The sequence below is a fragment of the Myotis daubentonii genome, chromosome 5, assembly GCF_963259705.1.
Source record: "Myotis daubentonii chromosome 5, mMyoDau2.1, whole genome shotgun sequence".
Lineage (NCBI taxonomy): Eukaryota > Metazoa > Chordata > Mammalia > Chiroptera > Vespertilionidae > Myotis > Myotis daubentonii.
Window position 1 is genome coordinate 11574728 of NC_081844.1, and position 21495 is coordinate 11596222.

The 21495-nt window shown below is 52.9% G+C and overlaps 1 protein-coding gene across 1 annotated transcript in view; it reads right to left on the reverse strand.

Moving 5' to 3' along the window:
• MYO1F (myosin IF) overlaps positions 1-20971 on the reverse strand; it is a 34588-nt gene extending 13617 nt beyond the window's left edge. The window contains exons 1-16 of the mRNA XM_059695927.1: positions 20818-20971; positions 12337-12474; positions 11768-11857; positions 11592-11686; positions 11090-11177; positions 10895-10984; positions 8711-8842; positions 8463-8597; positions 8116-8248; positions 7691-7887; positions 7003-7083; positions 6823-6909; positions 5175-5261; positions 4520-4687; positions 3298-3383; positions 958-1039 (exon numbers count right to left, since the gene is read on the reverse strand). Of these exons, the coding sequence (XP_059551910.1) occupies positions 958-1039; positions 3298-3383; positions 4520-4687; positions 5175-5261; positions 6823-6909; positions 7003-7083; positions 7691-7887; positions 8116-8248; positions 8463-8597; positions 8711-8842; positions 10895-10984; positions 11090-11177; positions 11592-11686; positions 11768-11857; positions 12337-12474; positions 20818-20820 (1692 nt within the window). The 5' untranslated portion in view covers positions 20821-20971. The remainder of the gene's footprint in view (positions 1-957; positions 1040-3297; positions 3384-4519; positions 4688-5174; positions 5262-6822; positions 6910-7002; positions 7084-7690; positions 7888-8115; positions 8249-8462; positions 8598-8710; positions 8843-10894; positions 10985-11089; positions 11178-11591; positions 11687-11767; positions 11858-12336; positions 12475-20817) is intronic.
• Positions 20972-21495: the final 524 nt, after the last annotated feature.

Here is a 21495-nt window from a genome sequence, read left to right on the forward strand (position 1 = left end):
AAAATATTATTATGCTTCTCTAGCTGGTTTGGCTCAGTGGATAGAGCGTCAGCCTGTGGACGGAAGGGTCCCGGGTTTGATTCCAGTCAAGGGCACATGCCTGGGTTGCAGGCTTGATCCCCAGTAGTGGGTGTGCAAGAGACAGCCAATCAATGATTCTCTGTCATCATTGATGTTTCTGTTTCTCTGTACTCCCCCTTCCTCTCTGAAATCGATAAAAACATATTTAAAAAAATATTACTAGGCGGACACACCCATGTTCATAGCAGCACTGTTCACCATAGCTGAAAGGTAGAAACAATCCAAGTGTCCATCCACAGAGGAATGGATAAGAAAAAGCAGTATATCCACACAATGGGATATTATTCTGCTTTAAAAAGGTAGGAAATTCTGACCTACAACATGGATGTACCTTAAGGACATTAAGCTCAGTGAAATAAGCCAGTCACAAAAGGATGACTACTGTGTGATTCCACTCACAGGAAATCCTTAGAGGAGTGAGATCCATAGAGACAGAAGTAGATGGTGGGTGCCAGGGGCTGGGGGAGGGGAAGAGGAGTAAGTGTTTAATGGGGACAGAGTTTCAGTTTGAGAAGACGAGGAAGTTTTGGAGATGATGGTGGGAGTGGTTGCACAACAATGTAAATGTACTTGATGCCACTGAACTGTATGTACACTTAATGGTTAAGATGGTATATTTATGTATGTTTTATCACAATTTTTTAAAAGTGGCAAATGACCAAAAGATAAAAAAAAAAATTTAAGTGATGGCTCACTTCTGGATTTAGGGTGTTAAGGAGGGGCCATTGAGGAAGCTGGCCCAAGCCCCTAGCCCCAGAGCTGGAAGAAGACTCTGCTGGTCAGAGAGTGCCAGAGGCGGGGGGAGGGTCTGGATGCAGGAGAGAGAGACACAGATGTCCGCATGCCCAGCTCCTCCTGGCCTGCCCTAAGGCTCACCTTGATCTTGGAGCCAGCAGTGCTGGGCCGGCCCTTCTTGTCTACGTCCAGCTTCTCGGGGAAGAGCATCCGGAGGAAAGCGCTGGGCAAGGAGAGAGAAGGGGGTGGAGGTACAGCTGGACCTTGGTTTGCACTTCCCAGAAGTGGGGCTGTGTAGGGGCCTGAGACCCAGAGGACATTCTGAAAGGTATAGTTCTTTCTGAATGTGGAGGGTGAGATGTTGAGAATCAGAGGGTTGGTTTTGTTTTTTTGGTTCCTTGATTATTTATTTGCTCTGTTATTTCTTCCACGACCACACAGGACTTGGTGTAGCAAGTAAAGCAGAAAAAAGTTAAATGAAGTAGGAAAACACACCCAGTGATGCAGCATCGTGGGCAGCAGGAGCAGGACCCCTCATAGGAACCATGTCACACACACAGGATTGCATGTAGGATGTAGCCATGTTTGTGATTGTCAGCGATGGACACAACCTAAGTGTCCATCAGCAGGGGATCAGTTAAATACACTCTGGTACATCAGGGTCCCTCTCTCATCTTCTCAGCGAGACCTTCTCTGACCACAGAATGAGTGGACTGCTTAATAAATACCGAGTATATCTCCCTCTCCCTTCCTCTCTGAAATCAATTAAAAATATATATATTTAAAAATTGTATTTGTAGCTTGAATTCTATTAGATGTGGAATGTATTGGACAGCACTGCTCTAGAGCAGCAATTTTCTTTTTTAGTTTATTTTTTATATATTTTTATTGATTTCAGAGAGGAAGGGAGAGGGAGAGAGAGAATTAGAAACATTAATGAATGAGAGAAAATCATTGATCGACTGCCTCCTGCACGCCCCCGACTGGGGATCAAACCCACAACCCGGGCATGTGCCCTTGACCGGAATCGAACCCAGGACCCTTCAGTCCGCAGGCCAACGCTCTCCACTGAGCAAAATCGGCCAAGGCTGGAGCAGCGATTTTCAGCTGGTGTGCTGCAAGAAATGTTAAAACATGCAATACCTAACTAGTCAGGAGCACTGATCTCTTTTCCCTTAGATCAGTAGTTCTCAACCTGTGGGTCGCGACCCCTTTGGCAGTCGAATGACCTTTTCACAGGGTCGTTCAGATATTTACATTACATATCAGGTATTTACATTACGATTCATAACAGTAGCAACATTACAGTTATGAAGTAGCAATGAAAATAATTTTATGGTTGGGTCACAACATGAGGAACTGTATTTAAAGGGCCAGAAGGTTGAGCACCACTGCCTTAGATTGTCAAATTAAAAAATGACAGCCACTTGCCCTGGCCGGTTTGGCTCAGTGGATAAAGCGTCGGCCTGCAGACTGAAAGGTCCCGGGTTCAATTCCGGTCAAGGGCACATGCCCGGATTGCAGGCTCGATCCCCAGTGGGGGCCATGCAGGAGGCAGCGGATCAATGATTCTCTCTCATTCATTGATGTTTCTAACTCTCTCTCCCTCTCTCTTCCTCTCTGAAATCAATAAAAATATATTTTAAAAAAATGACAACTACCAACACAGCAATAGCTGTCCAGTGTTAATGAATCAAAATTATACCTTATTTTTGTCAGATTGGCAAAAAATACCTTTTTTTTTTTTTTTTTTTGGTGTGGCACAGAATTTTAGTAATCAGTTTATGTGTGCCATGAGATGAAAAGGTTGAAAAGTAGCTGCTGTAGACCAATGAATCTCAAACTCTGACTTGTATATGGGTCCGAGGTGGCGGGTGAGGGTAAGAGTCTTAGTAATAAAATCCAGATTTTGGTTCCATCTGCCTGGGGTCGAGCCTGGGATTCTGCATTTGTAGCCAGCTCAGACGAGGCCCAGGTGGCTTGCGGGAACCACTTTCAGCCCTTTCAGAACCACTGTCTGTGCTAGATTCTATTTGCCTTTTTTCCTAGTTCAATCTGTTGGCTCAATGACAGCAGCTGACTGTGTCATCCATCCTTGCAAGTTCAAATGGTGACTGGTCCACAGCAGAGCTGAACACAATTTTGAGGTATAAAAAGCCAAAAGATGGTACCCGGTATGCTACTGTGGTCAGGGAGATAGGTCCATATGCGTTAGTACAGAAAAACGCAGGGTGCGGTATGTTCTCACTGCATGGAAAGGGAAGCTGTCGGCACCAATGCTTGAGTTTGCAGAGGGAGCGCTGGAAGGGTTACTGTTGAGTCGGAACCAGCCACTAGAAATGCTATCCTGGCCGCACACCGCCTCCCCCCCCCCCCCCCCCGGCAAAGTCTGTGGCGTGATGGAAGCTCTGGGGAAGATGGGGTGGTCCCCGGGCCTCCCCCATCGGCAGGGGTGGGTTCTGCCCAGATGTCCCCACTTACTGCTCACTGGTCTGCATCAGCTCTATGAGGTCGGAGAAGAGAACATCTCGGTTCCTCTCACAAAAGCCGCTGACGTTATAGGAGACCTGGAGGGAGGTGGCATGGGGGGAGTGAGGGGCTGAAGCCAGGGTAGTAGGGGGGCTACAGCCCAGGTGGTCATGGGGTGAGGGAATGAGGGTAGTAGCTATGGTTCAAAAGCGGGGGTGTGGAGGCAGCAGCATGGGCCTGGGGTCTCTGGGCATCTGATAGTCAAGTTGAAATTGGAGGGTGGGAGCTGCAGTCTGGGTTAGAGGTGAGGGGAGGAGATGGTATAGGCCAGAGTTGGGGATGGGTAGGCTGCAGCCTGGGCAGAAGGTCCCTGGGGTGGGGTGCTGCTCCTTAATTTAGAGTTAAAAGGTTAGAGCATCTGTGTCATGGCCAATTGAGGGTATGGGAGGCTGTGTCAGGGGCAAGTTACAGGCGTGGCTGGAGATCCTGGTGGATTGCAGCCAGGCTTGTGGGCTGCCATCTAAGGTGAAGGCTCTTCGTGCTGGGTGTGGCTATTCCCTGGCTCAGGGGACACAGGAACTCCAGCTCATTTTAGGGACTGGTGGGCTGTAGCAAGCTGCCCACAGAATGGAGGCTGCCTCTGCCCATGTTAAGGTCAGTGGGAGAGCCTGCAGTCCTGTCAATTGGGGAGGGAGAGCGTGGCCAGGGTGGGAGGCCAGTGGATTACTATGGCCTTGGGAGGGGCCTGTCGGGGGGCTCAAGCCCACTGTGGAGGGTGGTGGCTTGCATTGTGGGCCTGGGGTCTCCAGGTTGGGGTGAGAAGATTGTAGGCTGTGTCCTGGATCAGGGATTAGTGGGTCTTACCATTTAGATTGGGGCCTGGGGGTCTGCTGCCCAATTTAGGGTCATTTGAGGGAGTCTCTGTCTTGTAAGGAGGAGCTGTCCTGCTAGTAGGGGGGCTGTGGCCTTGATCAGGGGCCAGTGAGTTTCTGCAGTTCTGACTGAAGGCATGGTGAGGGCTCAGGCCAATTTCTGGGGGTCAGTGAATGGGCATCTGTGTTTCTGGTCCTTTGGTAAGGCTGGAGAAGGGGGTGGGTAGCCCTGGATGGGGGAACCCAGGAGCTCCTGTTAGGAGGTTGAGAGGCTGCAGCCTTGACACCCAGGGTCTGAGGAGGTGCCACTGGGGGCCACTGGGGCAGTGGGGTGGGGGAAGGCAGGGGGAGGCGGGTCGCACCTTGCCAGCGTAGTGGTGGATGACGAAGCCGGCACTCCAGCTGTTGAAGTGCTCGTGGGTACCCACGGCCACCTGCAGCTTCTGCTGCAGCGTCTGGTCGGCGCCACCGCCTGTGGCGTGCATGGTGGCACACACGTCGTCCAGAACACTCATGATGCCTGGGGGGCTCTGTGGTCATGGAGTGGCAGTCGCTCAGTCTCGCCCTACTCTGCCCAAATCCCACTACAGGGACTTCCCTGGGATGAGAGTGGGGGTGCTTTCCAAATATAAGAGCAAAAGGTGGTGGTGGGGCACAAATCTGTGTGTGGGGCTGCTGTGGAAGCTCCCTGGGGTGCAGGATGGGGTGAGGGGCCCCTTAAGAGATCCATGCCTTGTCACCTTTCCCAAATGGGGGTGTCTGGTGGGAGACCTGTCCCTGAGCACACTGACCCCTCTGTCCCTGGGCAGGCTGCCTGGGGGAAAGTTTGTTGAGTGAATAAGTCAAAGGGGAGCCGGTGGGCAGAATGAATGGGTGAGGTGGCTGATGGGATGTGTCAGTTGTGCTCCAGGGTAAAGAGGGGCCTGTGGGGACCATTACCCCCTCCCTGCTCTCCCAGGTCTCCTAAGCTCAGCTCTGGGGCTCATTGAGACCCCCTAAAGCTGGCCTGGCTCTCACCAGCTTGTTTTCAATGAGGTCACAGACGATTTTGTTGTTGAAGTACTGAATGGGGGTCCAGCGGATGCCCTCCTGGACATACTCCTCCTGGTGGTGGCAAAGGGGGCAGGGATGGGGTTGAGTGTCTGGACAAAGCTGTGCATTTCTAGAATGTATGCTCAAGGATGGGTGAAGAAAGTGGGTGCTCTGCCACCCTCTGTCTCTTCAACAAGGTGGCTGAACAGCCGCCCCAACAGATGCAGAAATGCAGATCTTTGTGAAGACCCTGAATAGCAAGACTATTACCCTCGACTTCTCACCCAGTGACACCAGTTAGAATCTCAAAGCGAAAATCCAAGATAAGAAGGGCATCCTGCCTGACTAGCAGCGTCTGGTTTTTGTGGCCAAAGGGCTAGAGGATGGCCGCACCCTCAGACTGCTGGGTTTTTGTGGCCAAAGGGCTAGGGGATGGCCGCGCCCTCAGACTGCAGTAACCAGGCCGTTGGTGCGTCCTCGCCGGGCTGCATCATGAAGCCCTCCCTCCGCCAGCTTGCCCAGAGCTACGGCCGACTGCCTGCGGCAAGATGTTCTGCAAAAGCGTTCCACCGACCGGCACCCCTCATTGTCAACTGCTGCAAGAAGTGGGGCCACACCAGCACCCTGTGCCCCAAGAAGGAGGTTCAATAGGGCCCCTCCACCACCTCCTTGCCCACAGGGCAACCTCTTGCCTGAACTCTGGCCACTGGGCCTCGATAAAGTTTCCTTTTTGTTGAAAAAAAAAGAAAAGAAAAAAAATGGGGCAGGTACTCCCTCCAAATTTCCCCTACATTCTCATCAGTTAGGACTGCCTCCCATAACCAAGCCCATTGCCCTTGTGTGGAGCAGGCCGCACGTGTCAGCCCTGGCAGCCCTCCATCAGAGAAAGGAGCTGGTGCAGAAATACCCAGCTCCTTGCCCCTTAGAGTGCCGAGCCTGAGGTCTGCTCTGTAAAGCTGCCTGGGGTCCAGGAGAAGTGAGCCCAGTTGCCCGAGTGGAACCTGCTCATTCACACACCTTCCCGGGGCTTAAAAAACCCTCTCTTGCCTCGGCCAGGGTGGCTCGGTTGGAGCGTCATCCTGTGCATTGGAAGGTTTCAGGTTTGATACCCAGTCAGGGCATGTACCTAGGTTGTGGGTTTGATCCCCGGTCTGGGCTTGTGGGAGGCAACCAATCAGTGCATCTCTCTCACATTATGTTTCTCTCTCTTTTTTCCTTCTTCCCCCTCTGAAATCAATTAAAAAAAAAAAATCTCTCACTGCCTCACTCCTTTCCTGGTCTTTGCCCTGAAGGCTTGTGTGAGGCTCTGCTTCTGCGGATGGGTAGAACGAAAACATCAGGGATTTTTGTTTGTTCTGTTCATGGTGGCCTCCCTGGTACTGTAGACAGAGCCTGGCATGCAGTAGGTGCTCAATAACTAATTGTTGAAGGAATGAACGAAGAGGTTATTCCCCAGCACTTCTCAAAGCTTTAGAGGTGGGAAACCTCTCCCGAGAAAAATCTCAAGGTGGAGCTGAGGGGCCAGTAGAGAGATGGACATAGAGGGCCGGGTGTCTCCTGGGTGTTCAGTGACTGTCACGGTCCCGCCTCCAGCAGTGTCCCCTGTTCCCGCCCGCTGGCTGCTCCTGCTCACCTGCTCAGCCTTCAGGGTGAGTTCGATAAAGATCTGCTGTAGCTTCTCGTTGACAAAGTTGATGCAAAATTGCTCAAAGCCGTTTTTCTGTGAGGGAGGAAGGGTGTTTCCTTCAGTGGGCCGGCGCCGGACACCCAGGGTCACTGGGACAGGGTGTGTGACTGGGAGCAGAGACCGTACCTGGAAGATCTCGAAGCCGTAGATGTCAAGCACGCCGATACTGTACTCTTCCTGGGGCTTCTGCATAGCGCGGTTGATGGCCTGTGATGCGGGCAGGGACAGGAGGTGAGTGCCAGCCTGCCGCTCTCTTGTTAGGCTCTTAGTCATGTCACCAATTTTTCTCCTGCCTCCCCCAGCTCTGTGCTCCCCCATTAGTCACCCCTATGAGGAACCCAGGTGTTAGAGCATCGGGCTCCTGCCTTGGGCGCTGCCTCTGCCCCTTAAAAACTCTGCCTCTATTTTCTCATCTTTAAAATGGGTGAATAATAACAACTATTTTATGGTTTTTTCGAAGACAAACTACATGTAAAACAGTTACAAAAGTAAAGGGCACACACCAGGTGTTATGTAATGTTGGCTACTGCTGTCGTCGTTCGTTACCTTGACACATCCATCCCCGTTGTCCCCCACCAGCCCCCCACTTGGTCTCCAGACAGCCCTCCTCTTGGCTCTCAATTGCACCTACCTGTCCTCGTCACTGCAGCCCCTCTCCCAGCCCAGGCCTGAGCTCCATGCCACAGCCAGAGGGAGCCCCTCAGTCTTCCAGATGGCCACCACCTGGCCCTGCTTCTGTGTCCCACGGAGGGAATGGGGGGGGGTTGTGATAGTCGAGCCTGCCTCTCCCACCCCTGGACCCCGCCACACTTGCCTCCACGAGGAAGTCAAAGAGACGGGAGTACAGCCCCTTGGCTAGAGCATCGCGGGTGTAAGCTGCCTGTTCCACGTTCAGGGTCACATCGATGGACTCGCTGCGCCCACCCCAGCGGCTGTCCATCTTGCGGCTGGTCAGCTTCTCTTGTAGCCGCCCACTGTCGATGCCCAGCAGGTAGGCAGGGAAGGCCAGGACTGCCGGGCAGGGGGTAGGGGCAGCTGGTCAGGCTCTGTCTCTTTCAATGCTTCTGTCTCTCTCTCTTTTGCCCAGTGACACTGAAATTGTCCTCATGGGTTCCCACCCCCCTGGGGCCCAAAGTAGGAGGATGTATTCTCTCTCTCTCTCTCTCTCTCTCTCTCTCTCTCTCTCTCTCTCTCTCTCACACACGCCTGCTCCGCACCCTCCCCTGCACCCAAACTCACGGTCCACACTCTCTACCCTGGCGTAGTTCCCATCTTCACAGAAGCTGATGTTTCCCAAGTGCAAGATCCCCGCCACGAGCTGCAGGACCAGCTGCTGGACGTTGGGTGGGATCCCGATGACCTGCATGGCGCTCTGCGGGCATCACGGACACAGAGGCTGTGCCACCAATCCCGACCTCCGCCCTGTCCCCTGGGCCACAGCACGGACTCAGGACACCTGGATCCCTGTTTTACCTCTTTCACCTGCTCGCGGTGTGACCTTGAGCAAGTCCCTACCCGCTCTGGGTCTCAGTTCCTGACTTGTAACATAAGCGGGTGACAGGGTTGGAGTGGCAGCTGGTGCTCACCACGGTCTCACTGAAGTCGCTCCTGTCATCGGTGCCGTCCACCTTGTAGGTGTCCGATTGGTTGAGGTAGTAATAGTAGTCGGGGGTCATGAGCCCCAGGTTCTGCCGCTGTTCCTGCGAGGCTCCTTCCAGCAGCTGGAGGATGAGTGATGCTCACGCACAGGCCCTCATAGGCCGTGTGGTCCCCCAGGCCTCACTGCCCGCCCTCTGTCACCCCCAGGCTCCAGGTGGGGCCCCCCTTCTTGCACCTGGTAGTAGATGTGGAAGTTTCTCTCGTTTTCATTCTGCGTGACCACGCGGGATTTCTCCAGCAGGAAGTTGGAGATCTTGCCCCCATCTGGCTCCCCGCCACGGCTGAACTGAATCTCAAAGTACTTGCCCTGAATGTGAGAGAACCCTGTCAGCCCCCCGACCCCCCGCCCCAGCCTGGAGGTACAGGTGTGGGGAGGACAGGGCATGGGTCTTATGAGCCTGGCCTCTTTCCTCCTCCTCCCCATGTGGCTTCAACTGGCTTTCCTCTCCCTATCTCCCATGGATGCACTGCTTGTCTTTTCTACCAGCCTCTCTCCAGCCTTTGCTTAAGCCCTTCCTGGGCTAGGAACGCCCTTCACTCCCTCTCTGATGATTCAAGCCACCACTCAGGGCATCTGCCCTGTGCCTGGCACACGGAAGTATCACATTTATTGACCAGGTCCCAATTCCACAACACAGAGGCCTCAATGTCTCCATGGGATACTACTGGTCCCAATGATCCCGAATGTCTCCCACATCTTGTCCCTGAACCCAGAGCAAGGACCCCAACACGACCCTTTTTGGGTCTCTGACACCATCTGGGCTCTTCTCTGGCCAGAGGTTGGAGGACAGACAAGCTCCATTACTTGTCCTTTCTGCCACCTCCACCTAATGGCAAAACAAATTACAGCATCGTACTGCACAAACACCTGTAGTATATGACTTGTACTTATTCTATTGCACAATAAAAGTATCTACATGAATATAAAAGCACAGTGGCAGAACAACCAGATCGACCAGATGACCGGTGGCTATGACATGCATTGCAGCAGCCAACCAGCCTGATCAGGGCTCCAGTTGCCACTCCCCGCTCCCCCCCCCCCCCCCCCCCCCCGCCAACCGCCCACAGCCCCTCCCTCCCGCCGGCCTGTCCTGATGGGCCCCCATCAGGGCCAGCTGGCCAGACCCCACCCGTGCACTGGGCCTCTAGTATAAAATAAAATGTACTTATACATTTTGAGATTTGTCCATGTTTTGTGGTGTATCAGTAACTGGAAAACAACACTGTGTGATTCCATTTAAATGAAGTTCTAGAACAGCTAAGATTGATCTATGGTGAAAAAAATCCAGGCAGTGGCTGCTTCTGGGCAGGGTGGAGTAGAAATCAACTAGAAAGGGACAAGAGGGAACTTCTGGAGCCACACGATGTCTGTATGTTGGTAGGGGTTTGGGTTGCACAGTGTATGCATTTTTCCAAATTTAGATTTATGTGTTTTGCTGCAAAGTTTACTTTAAAAGAAATAGAGAGCTGCACATTTATAATGGACTATACTTAATGATCTGCATGCTGAAGTGTTTGGGGAAGGGGGAGGTATGGTGTCAGCAGCTTGCTTTATAGTGCGTTAAAAAGAAAAGATGGATGGAGATACAATAAAGCAAATATAGTAAAATGTTAATGATATAGGAGATGGGCATACAGGTGTTCACTTTATTGTTCTTCCTACTTTCCTGTGTACTTGAAATTTTAACAATAAAATATTGGGAAAATACTTAAAATATAACTACATTATATATATTAGAAAATAAAAATACAACTAATAATATTTTGGGAAATAATAATCTTATTAGTGTATGGAATTTATTAAGTCATTCCCACGTGTAAGCAGGCATATAATGAAATTGTTGAGGTCGATGAGATGGATTTCAATATCATTCCCACATTATGGATGAGAAAACAGAGGAGACTCAGGAGAGCACATTGGTTCTTTTTTTGTCCAGGCCACATCTCTAAACAGTGACAGAACCAGGATCATAACCCAGATCTGTTGACCTAGTCTGTCTTCCATTAGGCCTAGCATAGCACCTGATGCAAAGAAGGAGCCTAAGGATCATTTCTTGAAAGAAGGATGAAGGAAGGAATAAATTGGACCTGAAATGGGACTAGGGATAGACGTGGCATAGTTGTAGCCAGGGGAGAATTTTAGAATGCGACACAGACATGTCATGTTCTGCACATGGGGGACTCTTTTCCAATGGACAATAAGCAGGCGGTGCATGTCCCATCCAGGAGCAGGTATTTCCTGTGATCTTGGGAATACAGGTAGAGGTGTGTGTGTGTGTGTGTGTGTGTGTGTGTGTGTGTGTGTGTGTGTGTGAGCGTGGAGGGCATGGCTGCTCCAGAAGCAGGGCAGTGCACTCACAAAACGACTGGAATTGTTGTTGCGCACGGTCTTGGCGTTGCCGAAGGCCTCGAGCAGCGGGTTGGACTGCAGGATGATGTCCTTCACGTGCTGGGGGCAGAGGCAGGGGGGGCGAGGTCAGGTCGAGGCAGGTGTGGAGGGATAACATGCCATGAGCGGGAGGGAGTCTGCCCCTTCTTTCTGTCTTTGCCTCACCTGGACCTTCTCGCCCCCGCCAGACACTTTGGAGATGTAGCCCATGATGTATTTGGCTGCCACCGTCTTCCCAGCTCCACTTTCTCCACTGGGGACGGGTGAGGCAAGGAATGGTCAGTGGCCAGGGGTAGGGGTGGGGAAAGTGCCCTTTTTAGTGCCTGATTGTCCATCCATCCATCCATCCATCCATCCATCCATCCATCCATCCATCCCCTACTGTCCTCAAGGGACTATTCCAGGCACTAGGGACACAATAATGAACAAGACAGATCCAAATCCCTGCCCTGCTGGAGCTGACATAGAGAGAGGAAAGATGGACAGTAACAGAATGGATAAATAAAATATATCATGGGTTAGAGGTGTCAAGGAAAGGAAAGCAGGCGGGGGACAGAGAGGGACAGCAAGTTTCTGTTTGGATCAGGGTTCCAAGTAAATCTCCCTCCAGTGGTGATGCTGTTTGGGCGGGGCCTGGGCAGGAGAGTCTGGGGACCCCTTTCCATACCTGATGATGACACACTGGTTTTCACAGTCGATGAGCATGTTCCGATACATGTTGTCGGTGAGGGCATAGATATGCGGGGGATTCTCATACTGGGCCTGCCGGGGAAGGCAGGTCTCAGCCCGGGGCTAGGAGCCAGGGCCCCGGGGACTGTGCCTCCCACCCTGCCGTGGTCTCACCGCGCCCTGGTAGAGGTCGATCTCACGGTCAGTGAAGTAGGGCATCTGCTTGAAGGGATTTACAGAGATGAGCACGGAGCCAATGTAGGTCTGTGGGGTGGTTAAGGGCCATGCAGTGTCCTGGCATGCTTTGTCTCTCATGGACCCTGTCCCCTCAACCTGCCCCCCCCCCCCCCCGCTGGGCCTCCTAGGGCCCCACTGCTCCGAGGATGAGATGGAGATACTCAGATGGGTCCTTGGTCTCTTAGGAAAAAACAGAGCTGGGTCCAGGATGGGAGAAATGGGGTATGTTGTAGCTGAGCTACCCCAAGACAGAGGAGAAGTGGGGTGCACAGCCCCCCCAAGCAGAGCCCTGCTGTCACTCCATCTGTCCCGTGTCCTATCACCCAGTGCTCTCGCTGCCCACCCCTCCCTCCATTCATTTGCTCAGGCATCTGTATGTCCCTTCCCTGCTGAACTCCCTCTGCCACCCTTCCCTGCGTCCAGCCACCACCATCCCACCTCCCTCGCCCCTCGTCCTCCTGTTCCTCTGTCCCTTATTTGCCTGCCCCGCCCATGGCCCAGGGTACGAAGATGTAGTCATCCATGAAGCGCTTTCGGAGGTTGCCCACGATAGCGTCCTCGGTGATCTGAGGCAGCAGCACCATGTCGTCCACGCCGCTCTGTTTCACATTGTGGCTCTGCCAGTGGAAGCGCTCCTTGCTGCCCTAGGGGTGGAAGCAGTGGGGTGGGTGTGAGCTTCTGCAAGGGGGCATGTGGGAAGGTGGGGCTGGTGCTCAGCTCCCCCGCCTGGCTCACCTCCCTCATGCCTCCCCTCCTGCCCCATCTCACACCAGGAGAGGTGGGCCAGGTCCAGTCCAGGCTCCCTCCCCCAGGAGGAGGCAGGAAGAAGACAACTCCTCCTTCTCGCATCCCTCTCAGCCTCCCTCTCCTTCCTTCCTCAAGCCCAGTCCTGTTTTCTCCGTGGCACTCGACCTGCTCCCCCCCCCCTTCCCCTCGGGCTGGCCTTCCCTCCACCCCACTCCTCCTCTGTCGTGGTCATGCCTACCAGCCCGTTCCTCTGAGACTTTCTCAGAGCCATGTGCTCAGCTGCGACCTCTACCCTCTGTTCCAGCTGTGACCCTGCCCCTCAGCTCCCACAGCCTTCCTGCCGCCCGCCCGCCACCAGCTTCTCCATCCTCAGTCAGTCTTCGCACCTCCCCAGGCCCCCACACTCGTTCTCATCCCCTCCCTCAGGTTTTCAACAGTCGACACCGTCCTTAGGCCCAAGGAGGAGACTCAGATACAGGCTCCCTCAGAAACCCTCCTCCAGGAAGCCTTCTGGGAATGTTTTCTATTTATAGCCCGATCGAGCTCACCAGTGCCTGAGACACTTAGACACACGGGCTCTCTGAGGCCACTCTGCCTCTGCTCAGTGCGCCCTGCCGTGGAAACGTCTGGGAGACAGGCGCGAAGCTGGCACGGTGCTCCCGTCGGGCACACTCACGCTCCGGTAACGTGTCCCCCCTCCGGAAGCCCCACCCCCAGACCAGGGCTCCTGGAGGGCTGAAACTGGGACTGAGTCCTTCCTCAGCCCCAGCAAGGAGGCCCTATTGAATATACAAGGGATGAGACCAAGGAAGAAACCCAATTTCAGAGGAGGACCCCAAGAGCAAAGGATGCTGAGAAGCAAAGTCAGGTCTTCAAAGATGACCAGCATTTGCCGGACAGATTCCAGGGAATGGAAACAGGCATGGTGGGCACAGGGCACTCTGGCAGGGGCCAAGCAGGAGGGTCAGAGTGGACAACTATAAGGCAGGAGAATGAGAAGCCAGCCTCTCCTGGAGGCACTAGGGAGCCACAGAAAGCTCCTGAGCAGGGGGAGGTGCACGTTCAGAATCTGGACACACTAACAGCCAGAGAGGAGTTTGTCAGGGGATGCCCACAGACATTAAACATGTCCAGCTTTGCGTGTGGGCAGATCTAGGTTCTGATCCTGGCTGGGTGGCCTGACAGCGCCGTGAGCCTCTGTGGCCTCACCTATAACATGGGAGAAGCGGCTCACTCCCAAGGGTCGATGTGAGGATGAACTGCTCTGGAGAGTGACGTGGGCTGATGCTCTTGCCCAGCCTGAGTGGCTGTGAGGATGGGCCGGGCAGAGGGCACATGACAGAGTTACCATTCACTAAGCACCTGCGGTGTGCCCGACTCTGGGCAGGGCTGTCACCAATATTACCAGCAATTTTATAGCAACTCAGGGGGGTGTAGGTGGGGAGGGAATGGAGGCGCGGGGAGTGAGTGGCTTGGCACTTGACTCAGGACACAGCTAAATTGTTTCCAAGGGTGTGGGGTTTGAGTCTAGGTCCAGTCTAGGACCTACAGGGTGTCTGGGCTGGGACTTGAGAGTTGAGAAGGGTTTTGATCATGAGCAGGAAGAGGGTGTACCAGGCAGAGTGAACCATCCAGGCAAAAGTGCAGATGTGTGACTGAGGCTGGGACGGACCACAGAGGAGGGAGTGTGGGGGTCAGGGCTCGAACTCCTCAACCTGCTTCCAGTCTGAGTAGTCAGAGTGGGTTTCTCATATGGCAAATCTGATCTCTTCTCTTGGGTTTTTCTCCTGTCTGTGGCTTCCCATCACCACCCCATTCATCCATTCTACAAAGCATTCTTGAGCACCTACTATATGCTAGTAATTTAGGCCTTCAGGAGGAACTCTTTCAGTTCTTTACTGAGTTGCCTCTAAGCCTTTGCAGATGCTGAGTCCTCTGCTCAGACACTCTTCCTGGCTCAGGGGATGCCTGCTCCGAGAAGACCTCTCTGAACCCAGGTCAGGTCAGGTGCTCCCTCTGGAGCCCACAGCCCACTGGGCTTCCCTCACCGTAGCCTCATACACGTTTGGACATCCCACATGTGAACCTGATCTTCTGGTGTGTGAGCTCCTGAGCTGAGGGGCTCATGCCATGCCTGGCTCAACAAGGCATCAGGGCTTATTTGAATGAATGCGTGAAGAAATGAGGGTGTGCATGAATGAATGGAGGGGAGCAAGATCCCAAAGAGCATTAATGCCAAGCAAAGGAATTTGGGCTTGAATGTCTGTGGCTGGAGAGTTCTCAGCAGGGCCATATTGCCTCTGGAGACATTTTATGAACCATGGGAGCATTTTTAGTTGTCACAGGGATGGAGACGTGTCTGGCATTTTAAGGGGCCACAAGTGCCAGATTTACATTCAAATAATCATCCTGCCTGTAGCTCCCCCCACCCCGGTAACAACCCCCCCCCCCCCCCCCCCCGCAGCAGGCGTTCATGTAACTGACAAACCTGTTTATAATCAATCATTGAAACCTAGGACCAAATTTGATTTTATCTATAAACAGAAAGTCTATATATTTTTACATGGTTTGATACCTATTGCATTTTTTAGGATTCCCGGCCCCCCCCCCCCCCATTTTTCAGGATCCCCACCCCCTGATTTTATTTTGTGCAGATGAATTTTTTTCAGAATTTGTTCGGACTTTCCTGAGCACTGTTCAGCATTTGGCAGCTCATGCTGCTCCTGGTGGGGCTGTCAGCGTATTGAGACCCTCCTGTGTCCAGGTGGAGCACCTGGTGGCCCCAGTGAGCTTTGTTGGTCCCCTGGCCTGAGCACGTTCATATTTATGCACACGTTTCATTATAAATGACTTTCTCCTCCATTTGTATGCCATAAGCATCTATAGACGCAAGTGGTGGACCTTTTTAATTAAATTCGAAATATCATGGCAGTTAACTGGTTAATTATTTTTGAAACAATGGTACTTGGTATGTTTCACTGTGAATTTTATTTCAGGACTCAGGTGACAAGGGCTGGCTGGAAGAAGCCGGAGCCATTGGTTGCACCCCAAGCTACTGAAGAGCAGCATTCTTGCTCACTGGAGACTGAGAGGGACCCCATGGAGAGCTTTGGTGACCTCAGGGTCAGAACTCAGATGGGAGGTTGGGAGCTGTAGAAAGGGATCAAGGATGCTTTGGGGCAGTCTGGCTGAGAAGGGGAAGATGAAGAGAGGTTGTGAGGAGAGATGGGGTCAGGGGAACATGTTTCCTGTTTGCAAGATGGGGAAACCAGAGTGTGTTGGTCCTGGTGGGGCAGGAGTGGCAGCGGGTAGGGGTGTGGATGGGTGGGGACTACGGGGGGAACAGGAAGTGGATTCTTTCTCATAGGGATCTTGGGTGGTAACTGACTACAAGAATAGCAATAGCCCGGCTGGCGTGGCTCAGCGGTTGAGATTGACCTATGTACCAGGAGGTCACGGTTTGAATCTCAGTCAGGGCACATGCTCAGGTTGCGGGCTCAGTTCCCAGCGTAGGGCCTGCAAGAGGCAGCTGATCAATGATTCTCTCACATCATTGATGTTTCTATCTCTCTCCCCTTCCCATCCTCTCTGAAATTAATAAAAATATATTTTTAAAAAAGAATAGCAACAATAGTTAACAACCTATGGAGCACCTATTCTGTGCTAGACTCTGGTCTAAGCTTTTCTCGTGAATTCCCTCATTTAATTCTCTCAACACATGCTGAGATCAGTACTATGATTAGGTCCTCTTTGCAGAGGAGAAAACTATAGCAGAGAGAGGTTAGGTGCCCTCCCCAAGGTCATATAGCAGGAAGGGAGGACCTGGATGAGATGCACAAGGCTGTATGTCCCTTAGCCTAGTCTGGGTCAGAGGTGGCTAGGGTTGGCGCTTTAGGTCAGATGAGGATGGGGCAGGGACAAGAATGGTCCTGTCCAGGGTTTCCCTTTTGGGGTCAGCCCAGGCTCCGTGCTCCTGGGCCCCTCAGGCAGAGATGACACTCAGAGCCACTTCCTTTCTCTGAGGTCAGAGTCCACAAGGCTGGTTGTGTCTGGCTGGCTTTCCTGGCTCTGACGACTTGGTTCCTCTTCCTGTCCCTCCCCACTTCCCTACCTGGCTGAGTGGCCCTCTGCCTCTTTTAGTCCTTGCCGTCTCTCCCTATGTCCCGCCCCAGGAACCTGGACCCCCAGATCCACTCCTCACTCCATGTAATCTCAAAACCTATGTGTTGTTAGCAGTAGATGAAGAGAGGGTTTTGCTCAAGCGGGTGCAGTGTGTGGGGGACACTCAGGACTGCTGGCGTGGGGCCAGTAGGGTGTGAGGCCTGGCCTGGCCGTCGACTATGTGACCCCAGGAAGCCACTTTACTTCTCTAAGCCTCAGTTTCCTCATTGGTAAAATGAATTCCATGCTACGCTTCCTGCATGGGGTTTGTGAGAGGAGTACATGAGCTGACACAGAGAACAGATGTGTTGGGGTGCCTCAGGAAGGCAGCTGGCAGCTTCAAGAGCATTGAGTGGAAATGATCAGTCTTTGACAACAGATATAGGAGCTGGTCAACATATACTTGTTGAATGAATGAAGTACCATAAGAATGAGATTGCCCCTGGCCCTGTGTCATGGCTATCCCTCTCTCTGTGGCCCTCAAGTCTCCATGGTTCAAGTTGAACTGTTTGTTCCTGAGTCTCTTCCTTGGAATGTGGGGTGCAATGAAGAGATTGTGGTCACAGTTGACCACAAGCCAAATATGACTCAACCTGCTGGGGTTCTTGTGAAAGACAGTCAGGGGCTCGAGGTGGCTGGGGTGGGAAGGAGAAGGTAGCTTCCTTCTTACTTCAGCTCTTCAGAGAGGTCTCCCCAACCGAAGGCAGAGGGCATGGGGTGGGGCTGTTTATGACCAGAGGAGGGTAGCTGTTTATGACCAAGGTGATGGCATAGGCGTCCTATAGGAAACACACTTCCTGAGCCCCTGCTGTGCAGAGAGGTAGGTGGCACCAGGCCTCGGGGAACTCAGTGTATCCTGAGCGGGTGAAGTGAGTTGCCTAAGGGAGACTGTGGGTGCACATCGGTTGGTAATAAGGAGAGATGGGGCGATCAGTAAGGGCTTCCTATAGGAGGCAGTTCTTGCAACATCAACTTCCCAGGCAGAATAGGTGGTGGCACAGGAGCCAGGAAGGCCTTGGGTATGTGTGGGACACCGGGATCCTAGTTTCATTGGAACAGAGTCCAGGTCCAAATGAGGTAGAGATGGGCAGCCTGGGGCATGTGGGGCCTGCAGACGCCCCTGGTTTATAGGAGGAGGTTGTAGGTCAAGGTGGTTGTTAAAAATGTGACCTTGGGAGTCACTGAGTTGAAACCCACTGCACTTTGGGTTATACGACAGCTTGCCTAAGCCCCCGGCCTCAGTTTCCTCACTTGGAAAATGGGACCTTTGAGGGCCATAGACCTTCCAGGGCAGTTGTGCAGATTCAATGAGGCAAAGTATGTGAAGAGGAAATGGTTTTTGAAAGGGGTACTGTTGACTGCTGCTTCAGTGGTAGCTGGCTATGTGTGGTTGCTGGTGGCTTTCCTCACCATTGCCAACAACAGCAGCAGCTCCTTAAGTCGGCCAGTCCCACAGGCACAGGGCACAGGGCCAGAAGGAAGGGCTGGATGAGGGAGCTTTTGCAATCGCCCCAACTGCTCTTGCTTCCCTGGGTGGTGATGAGCAGAGCCCCAGACTGGAGAGAGCAACAAAACAGCCACTTCCTTCCTTGCTGGGGTCCTGCAAGCTGTGGTTGCCAACCAGGAGGAGGTGTGAAGCTGCTTGTGGCTGCTGAGACAGCCCCAGCCCTGGCCCTGCCTTGGCCCCTACTGTGCCCCCTGGTGCCTTGGTGTCCTGCCCTCCCCAACTCAGTGGGGTTCTGGGGTCACACCCTGTGTTCCTACATTGTGCAAACAACACTCTCTCCTCCAAAGGTTCCTAGTGTCTCCCCCTCCTTTTGGGGAGAGACTTCAGTTTCCTTTTATCCTAGCCAGAGGCCATTCTCCAACATGTGGGAACCCTTGTCCTTCCAGAGTACTTCCTTCTAATTCTCTCGGCTCCCAGCCTTTCCATGGCTACTGCCCCTGGATCAAGCAGCCTCACTGGTCTCTCTATTTCATGTCTGTACTTTAAAAACAACCATTATTACCCTCACGTCTCCACCATCACTACCCAAGACAACAAATTGCATCTTTTACCCCACCCCACCACCACCAAAGTCAAACAAACTGCTGATAACCCCAATGGCAGTACCATCAACCAACATCAAATGAAATGACGATGGATTCTGCTACCAATGTCCTTACCATCACCCACCACCACCACCACCACCCACCTGTCCTCACTAGCACCAGCAACCCGTAATAACTTACCACCATCAAGATCACAATATGAGCCATCAGCAACCACACAGCCAGCTACCACTGAAGCAGCAATCAACAATACCCCTTTCAAAAAACCAGCAGTACAACAACACCACTGCTGATGTTGTCACCAAAAATGAAAAATGAACTACCAACAGCAAACAAACATCATCTTCAGTCACCCAACTCTGAATAGCAGTGACCACAAACTGCCATTATTCCATGGATCTACTCTCAGGATCAAAGCAACCAACCACCATCCATCAATGTTCATCACCAGCTGGCACTGAAAACAACCATCACCACTGCCTACCCACCCACGAGAACCATTGTGACCACCAATGTTCAACAACCAAGAGCAACATCATCACAACCAATGGCACCAACAACCCAACAGCTCAGCAGTTACCTTTCCACAGAAACTCCTCTTCAGCCACTAAGAAAGAGTTACCTCCACACACTGTGACCACTAACTCCAGCCATGAATAAGCTATGAACATTGTTTCACTGAACCTTTCAACACTCCTCCAGGCAGATGTCAGAGGTATGGGCCTCATGGATGGGTTCCACTCTTTTTTCCTGCTGTGTTCCTCTGGGGTGAGTCTCTCCCTTCCCAGACCCTATTACCAAGCAAACACTGACTAAGCATTTTCCACACAGCTTCCTTGGGAGGGGCTGCTTTTCTCTCAAGTAGCAGACAATTTCCTGTGTTCTTTTGATCAAAGCCTGCCTATCTAAGCTCCTGAGTCTTCCTGGCTTGGCTCCTTCTTGGAAGAGTTTCTGTCCCAAGCTCAGAGCTCTAGCTGATGGCTTAGTTATAAATTACCCAGGTGGATCTTTGGCCAAAGGTGCCCAACTTTTCATCAGCTTTCTGAAGTAAGATGTCCTCTCAGACTAACATAGATGCTGCCTCTTGGTCTACCTCCCTGCCTCCACCTTGTCCAGCTGCTTGCTGCAGCTGCCAGAAGTCCTGCAGTTGTCACCACTGGCTCTGTGACTCTTCCAACCCCACGCCCTCATTGACAGGATGACAAAAAATGAAAGTTGAAGTGGTTGCAGATGCATGGAGCTGTGGGGGTGACTTTACCACCAGTTCAGGCTCTCTCTTAATGTGTATGCTTGATGCCGTTGGCTCTAAACCCATGACTGTGACAGACTCCCCACAGTCACAATTAGACCTCACCCTCACAGGCAGGACGCCTTTGCCTGCAGTGCCTTCCTTGCCATCCTCACATGGAAGGGTACCAGTGGTGATGCAGATACGCTGCATCTCACATCTGCTTCTGGGATTGCTTCAGCCAGCCCACCCGTCACCACGCAGGCATGCTGTCACTACACCATCACTGTACCCCACCACCCATTTAACACAGCTTCCCCCTGGTGTGGACTCAGAGCGGCTGAGCCCACAGACCCTCTGAAGTTCCAACTGAGAGGTTCTCAATCGACTTCCAAATATGGCCTATGTGGGAACTAAGGCCCAGAGAGGGGAATTGACTTTCCCAGGACCATACGGGGAGATAAGGCACCAAGCTGAGTTGGAAACCAGGTTTCCTAAGCCCTAAGAAATGGGTATGTCCCTGTCCTTGCAGACACTGTGATCCTTCATGGCCACCTTCAATCCTCCATTTCTTGCCCCCAACCCCATCATCATTCTGGCATCCTGTCCACCATTAGATGGGAGTTTGGTCCTGGTGAGGGGTGCTGGGAGCACATGAGCTGCATGGAGGGACCCCCTAAAGGGCCTGCTGTGCCCCATTCACATGGCTGTACTTTCTGATGGTGGCTTCCAGGGCACCTCCACCTGACTGGGACCCCCAACCCCTGCACTTCAGGGCCCATCTTCTTGAAGGACTTACCATGGTGGAGCTGGTATCTGGGTTCCAGGTGGTGCTTGAGTGGGTTGTGGTAGGGGTGCAGGCTCAGGGGGTTCCGGGGGGTGGTTCAGGCATGGCCCTGCATCTCCTTCACCCGGCTCCCAGCCCTAGTTCCTCTTACAACAGCCCCCCCCTTTCACTTCCTTTGGCGGGAGGGGCCCGTGGCTACTGGGGAGGGAAGCTAGGCCCGGGGGGCGGGGAGAGAGCTCCAGCAGCTGGCAGGCCTGAGAGCTGGCTGTTTGGGGCTCTGAGCCAGAAGGGAGAGGTCCAGGGTTGGTGGGAGCAGCTGCCAGACCCCAGAAGGCCCCTTCTCCAACTCCCTGCGGACAGGGGTTGCAGGAAGGAGCTCACAGGTCAGTTGGCTGCAGTACTGACAGCTCTGTTCACGGTGGCCCCCAGGAAGCATTTGGGCTGCCCAGATCTCTACAAAACTGCGCCAGACACCGGTCTTCGCTGGGCATCCTGAACGAACACCTGCTTCCAGAGCGGCCTCAGATGGTCCTTTACGACAGTCTTTGCACGTGCCCATGTGCCAGGGGAAGGGCAACGGGAGTGGTACCAGGGGAAGGTACCAGGAGCCAGGTGCACTTGGAAGGTCCAACTTTGGAGGTCAGATCTGGAGTTAACAAACCCTAGCTCTGCTACTTCTGGGGTCCCCCT